This window comes from Octopus bimaculoides, chromosome 23, assembly GCF_001194135.2.
Source record: "Octopus bimaculoides isolate UCB-OBI-ISO-001 chromosome 23, ASM119413v2, whole genome shotgun sequence".
NCBI classification, from domain to species: Eukaryota; Metazoa; Mollusca; class Cephalopoda; order Octopoda; family Octopodidae; genus Octopus; species Octopus bimaculoides.
This window is the reverse complement of record NC_069003.1, coordinates 17,525,906-17,532,536: the sequence shown is the minus strand read 5'-3', so window position 1 is coordinate 17,532,536 and position 6,631 is coordinate 17,525,906. Positions and strand designations below refer to the sequence as shown.

General features: G+C 36.8%; 1 protein-coding gene across 4 annotated transcripts in view; it reads left to right on the top strand.

The window, feature by feature from the left end:
* Positions 1 to 6,631, top strand: part of LOC106870770 (inactive phospholipase C-like protein 2) — a 196,819-nt gene that overhangs the window by 161,661 nt on the left and 28,527 nt on the right. For all 4 annotated transcript variants that reach the window (XM_052976011.1, XM_052976010.1, XM_052976012.1 and 1 more), the window contains 2 exons: positions 1,808 to 1,905; positions 6,413 to 6,511. In XM_052976011.1, the coding sequence (XP_052831971.1) occupies positions 1,808 to 1,905; positions 6,413 to 6,511 (197 nt within the window). The remainder of the gene's footprint in view (positions 1 to 1,807; positions 1,906 to 6,412; positions 6,512 to 6,631) is intronic.

Genomic DNA, 6,631 nt, shown 5'->3' with positions numbered 1-6,631 from the left:
ATATATATATATATATATATATATATAGGCAGGCACAGATGTGACTGTGGATAAGTTTGCTTCCTAATCTCATGGTTTTGGGTTCAGTCCCATTGCATGGCACCTTGGGCAAGTGTCTTCTACTTAGCCTTGGGCTTACCAAAGCGTGTGAGTGGATTTGGTAAATGGAAACTGTCTGTGTTTGTCTCTCACCACTGCTTGACAACCAATGTGGGTGTGTTTGTGTCCCTGTAATTTAGTGGAAGTAACAGGCTTAAAAAATATAAAGACTAGGATTTAATCAACTAAAATTCTTCAAAGCAGTGCCCCAGCATAGCCACAGTGTAATACCTGAAACAAGTAAAAGATAGAAGGTAAAAGCTATGTATTCTTTTATATGTTTCAACCCTAATACTGTGGCCATGCTAGAATATTACCTTAAGAGAATTTTTTATGAGAGAAACATTAACATCAACTTCACCAGTTTAGGAAACCTGTGAAGGCCATGGGCACTACCGCTCCATCCTGGCCCAACAAGTAGCAAAAAAAATATTTTGCTAGTCAACTTTCCATTCTCTTGAGCAATAATATAAATACTAGCTATGTATTAGGTAATTTTAATTAACTATGTTCTCCTTTCTCTTCCCATTACAAATATGTAACCCTTATCAATTTAACAAACAATTATTGGTGCTTTTTATAATTTTTTTCTTGTTTTCTGTATGTTATTTCTCTTATCTCAATTTTTGACAATCAGACTTAACCACTTCATACAGGTTTTTTCTTCTCAACCAGTTTTAAACTTGTTGATTATTCATTGCAGATCACTTGTAATTTTGTTAGTATTTCTCATATCTCTAACAAATGTTTCTCATTGATATGCACCCACTTGTAGCATTCTCCTTGAAAAATCACTTTAGATCACTTCAGCTCTGCTTGCTATTATGAAGGCCACATCAAACACCGACAATACACCTCTCAGGAAACACTTGAAAACTTGAAGTTAAAAAAAATACAAAAGGAAAAGGCAAAAAATATATTTAAAAATTCATTGAAATTTAAAGATAGATGTAAGAGAATTGCTGATAATAGAAATGGTAGGGTGCTGGACTTAAATGGTGAGACATTTAGTTACATCTTGTATAGGAGCAGGCATGTCTGTGTGAAGCTCACATTGCAACCATGTGGTATCAGGTTCCACTGCACAGCATCTTGGGCAAATGTCTTCTACTGTAGCCCTGGGTCAACCAATACCTTGTGAGTGGATTTGAGTAAAACCTAGTTACTGATTGATCTAGCAAGTGGGGGCAGGGAGGATTGTGCTCAATAATGTTATTGAGAGGAAGACCCCAAGACAGTGCGCATTCTCTCCTGATGACCCCATAAACCTGCTAGCTTCTAGTATTGTGGAGCTTTCGACTGGTAACTCTTGCATCTGCAACTTGTTTGCAAAATGTGTGTGTGTGCATGTGCTTGTCTGTATGCGTACATGTATATATGAATTGCATTTCTATATATGGGTATATATATGTATGTGTGTGTATATATGTATGTGTGTATGAGTTTGTTCTCCACTACTGCATGACAACTGATGTTGGTTTGTTTGTATCCCTCTAACTTAGCAAAAGAGACCAATTGAGTAGAGTAAGTACCAGACTTAAAAATAAGTACTGAGGTTGATTTGTTTGACTAGACCCTTCAGGGCAGTGCCCAAGCATGGCCATTGTCTAATGACTGAAACAAGTAAAAGATAAAAGACATTTAATAAGTGAATTTTTTTTAATGTTTGTGATTGTTTGGATTATTTTTTTTCCCCCTTTTTTTCAAGGTTACCGCCATATTCGGCTTCTGTCTTTTACCGGTGATGAATTACCTGGAAGTACGTTGTTTGTTCATATTGCAATCACAAACAGACGAGGTGGTGGGGTAAGGAAGATCTTCCTTCTTCAATTAAACAGCTTATATTTAGTTTCTTCAGTTAAATATGTCTTCTTGTTGTCGTTCCTCCCTGCCTGCTCCCCCACACCATCCTCCTCCACCTGTATGCTCTATCTTATGTCACATTGTAAGGTCATACTGTCACACATCAAGTGTTGCATTGAAATGGATAAAAACTGAAAAAGAAAAAGGTAAAAAAAAAACATGTAGGTGAGGTACAGGATGCATTGTTGTGTGATTAAGAAGTCTGCTTTTGCAACCCTGTGATTCTGAGTTCAGTTCCACTGTGCACCACCTTAAGCAACACTTTATCATAGATTCATGAATTGTGTACAGTTCTGTTGTGTGTGTGTATGTATATGTACACACACAAGCATATATATATTTTGTGTGTGTGTGTGTGTGTGTGTACATATATGTGTAAGTGTGCTGTATATATTATGTACATATACAAAGTGTGCATATACTGATGTATGTACACACACACACACAAAGTTTGAGTGTGCATGTACATACACAAGGTGTGCATATACTGATGTATGTACAAACACACACACACACACACACACACACACACATATATATATATATATACACACAGAGATTCACACACACTCCCACGCATGAACAAAACACAAAGAGGAAGAGAGATACCAAACAAAAGAAATTAAAATATTCTCTCAGAGAACAATGGTACACTCATGTTAAACTAGATGTAGAAAAAAAAAGAACAGGCTATTCAACAATACTAGTTGCCTTCAGTCCCAATAACAGTCCTGAGAAAGCTACAGAATTGCAAGCTAACATCTGATCCCCTCAATGAATCCTTGGCATGTGGTGCCACCAATGATGTCCCAGATTCAGTAGTCCAGGAGACTGAAATGAACAGAGCTATGGGGTCTTCTAATGTTGGAGATTTTGGAGGTCACATGACAACAAATAAGCCATGGAAAAAGTATAAAAACTGTGTGAAAAAAGACCTGAAGAAACTAGATATGAACAAAAGTGAATGGGAAACTGATGCTCTGGATTGGAACAAGTGGAGAGCTGCTGTTAGGAGTGGTTGCAACGCCTGGATGGGGAAAAGGTGATTCGGTGGTCTGAGCTTAAAAGGGCCTGTCAGAAAGGAATGATTGGAACTGAAATCAACAGTGAATATTGGATATGTATTGTGTGTAGGATACAGAATCATATAAAGTCACATGAAAACCGAAATGACCAGGCAGGTGATAATCTTGAACCCTGACCACCTCTTACTTGTGTCATATGTCACAAAACCATAAAAAAGATGCATTGACAATCACTCATCTTTCCTTCTAATAACATGTCCAGCCCATCTCATTTGAGCCAAGATGACATGTTGTTCAATTGAGTTACAACATGCCATGTGCATAACTTCTGTATCTGGTATAAAACATTCCTACTTGACTCCCAAGATATGCCTGAGGCACTTTTGGTGAAATTTCTCCAGTAATTTTTATATGATGCCTGTGAGTGATCCACATCTCACTCAAATAAAAAAGTGTAATTGACACACACATTTTATAGACACTGATTTTTGTCTGCAAGGAAATACCTCTATCCACCTATACTCACTTTTCCAGCTTTCCAAATGTAACACTTCCCTTCTCTATTCAATTGTATATCTGCATCAAAACCACTATCTCTTGACAGTGTGATTCCAAGGTAAACAAAAATGTCGATGACTTCTAACCTTGTTCCATTTGCAAAAATATTTGGTTCAAAATATGCTTGTCCTGGCACTAGAGTAAACATTACTTTGGTTTTCCCAAGACCAATTGTGAGTCCAAAATGTACACATGCAGTGGAACATCTGTCCATTATATATTGCATATCCTCCTCTGAGTGTGCCAACAAATCAGTATCATCAGTGTAAATCAATTCTCTGACAAGTGTTCTGAAAATCTTTCCTTTGCAGTTAAATTGGGTAAGATTAAAAATGTGACCAGATGTCCAAAATTTGATTCTGATTCCCTTGTTGCGATCCTTGAAGGCATACCAAAGCAACACAGCAAAATAGAGATAAATGTAGGGGTAGGGATATCTCCCTGTTTGACACCATTATCCACTGAAAATTCATGAGATAGCTCACCATTAAAGACTACCTGAGCTTTCATGTTTCTATGTAGTTCCTTAAAGATGTGTACAAAATGTATTGAGCAACACACAAAGCAATCCACAGTGCCTCCCTGTTTACCACGTCAAATACCTTAGTTAGATCTATGAAGACTTGATATAGTGGCATTTGTCCCTCTAAGCATTTTTCCTAAACCTGCCTTGCAGAAAATATCATGTCCATTGTTCCTCACTCAGATCTGAAACCGCACTGTTCCTCAGGAATCATATGTGGACACATTATCAATGAGACGATCTAACATGATTCTTGAAAGCATCTTCCCGGTATGTGCCAAAAGAGTGATACCTCTAAAATTACCACACACTGATTGTGGGCCCTTACCTTTGTATACAGGGATTAGAATGCCATTTATCCATGCCTATGGCACGAGTTATGAGGCTATGAATTTCAGATGAAATATGATCCTCTCCTGCTTTAGGAATTTCAGCTGGAATACTGTCCAATTCAAAGGCTTTACCTGATCTCAATTTATATAATGCCAGATTTACTTCTTCAATTGAAGATGTATTGTTCATGTGTTACTGCAACTCTCTCTCTCATCCATGTTTACAACGTAAGGGTTACAGAAAAGATCTGCAAAGTGTTCTGTCCATTTATTCATTATTCCAGGGCGATCTTTAATAGATTCATTTCCATCTTTTGACTTTGAGGGAAGATATGATGAAGATTGATGTTCAAAAGCTTGCCACAATAAGCTATAAAAGCTTTCAGTTTCTTAGTGTTCTTTCAAGCCTATCTACTCAATCTAAAAGGGTTCTCACATTCCAACAGGCTTGGTTAAGAGAAACCCTATTCCTTGCATACTTGTTATCATCGTTTATATCAATTCCTTGTTCATTCTTGCTAAATAGCCACAGTAAACTAACCAGCAAGGAAAAGACATAATTTTTAGTGCACCTTTACTAGCACCTACTCAGTATATCCAGGTGAACAGTGTTCTAAAAAAGGCTACTCAGGCACAGGATTCTCCACCAAAAACAGTTCCTGCCCATAAAAACATGGTAGCAATGTTAAGATAAGAACTCTGTCACCTTATATGCAGATATGTAACTGTATGCTTCCAACGAGTCAAGTCTGCATACATTGCCACAACTCTATCGCTTTTTGACTTTTTGAAAAGTGATGATTGTATGATGATGGTGTTTTGTTGGGGGCATATTTGTACTTCATTGGATTTCAGTGACAAACGCTTATACAATACTAAGTTGTCCTACTAGTCATCTTGCTTGTCACTGAAATCTTCTATATACATATATGTGTGTGTGTGTATATATATATATATATATATATGAGGTCTGATCAATAAGTATCTGGACTATTGCCATAATATTGAAGCTAAAACAAGAAGAGTGAAGCCACTTGGCTAAGATTGACCTTGAACTCTGCTGTGCTTGTGCACTAAGTTTTAACATTCTAGCTTACTTCTGCTGTTTACAGCAGTGTTTGGAAGGAAGGTATGTAGTGTGTGATCATTGCATTGACTATGACAGAGAAAGTTGTCATGGCAATACTGCCCAGAGGCCTACGCAACGTTGCAGAAAGTGTATGGAGAGGAGTGTATGAGCCACACACAAGTGTATGAGTGGTTCAGACATTTCCAAGATGGTCGATAAAATGTCGATATTGATGAATGTTCTGGGAGACACACAACCAGCAGAACTGAGAAAAACATTGCAGCTGTGAGGGGAAATCCTGGAATCATCATCTGAGAGTTATCAGGGGATGTGCAGATTAGTTACAGTTCAGTTCAGTCCATTATCACTGAAGATTTGGATATGTGACGCGTGTCTGCCAAGTTTGTGCCAAAATTGCTTTCAGCTGACCAAAAAGACACTCGGGTTTCATTGGTGCAAAATCTCCTTTATTTGTGTCGAGAATGATGAAGACTTTGCATCGGTCCCTGGCAAGTATTGCCAAGCTTTTGGCAAAATTTGATGCAGATTCTCTGCTCACCTTTCTCTGTCATAGTCAATGCGATAATCACACCTTCCTTCCAAGCACTGCTGTATGATTGGATGCACATAGTGTTAAATAATATTCAACAAGCCATAGTGAGTCCTAAAAATAGCTCCGAAGCAGTAGTCCAATACAACAGCTCTACTAAAAACTAGCATAAATAGATATTAAATTTAGGTTTAATCAATACATAGAAATGTATATCAATGGACTTATTTATTCTTTTCAGTATCTAATCAAAAAAAGGTTTTCTTTTTACTAAAATTTCTATTTTCTTACCTTATTTTAACTTTATTGACTAATTGTGAAAAATTTTTTTATCTTTGATTTTACCACTAAAATGAATGCTTTTATTAAAGCTTGAATATTGTGTTTTCACAGAAAGGGAGCAAGCGTGGCCTCAAATCAAGTCGAACCCATAAACAGGAGTCGATATCAGTGAAGAATACAGGGATCAAGTGTATAGATGAGACTTTCAAGGTGAGACATTATTTTAATAGCATCAGTCATCATACATGTATAAATATATATATGTACACACATGCATGCATGCATATATATATATATATATATATATATATATATATATATATATATATA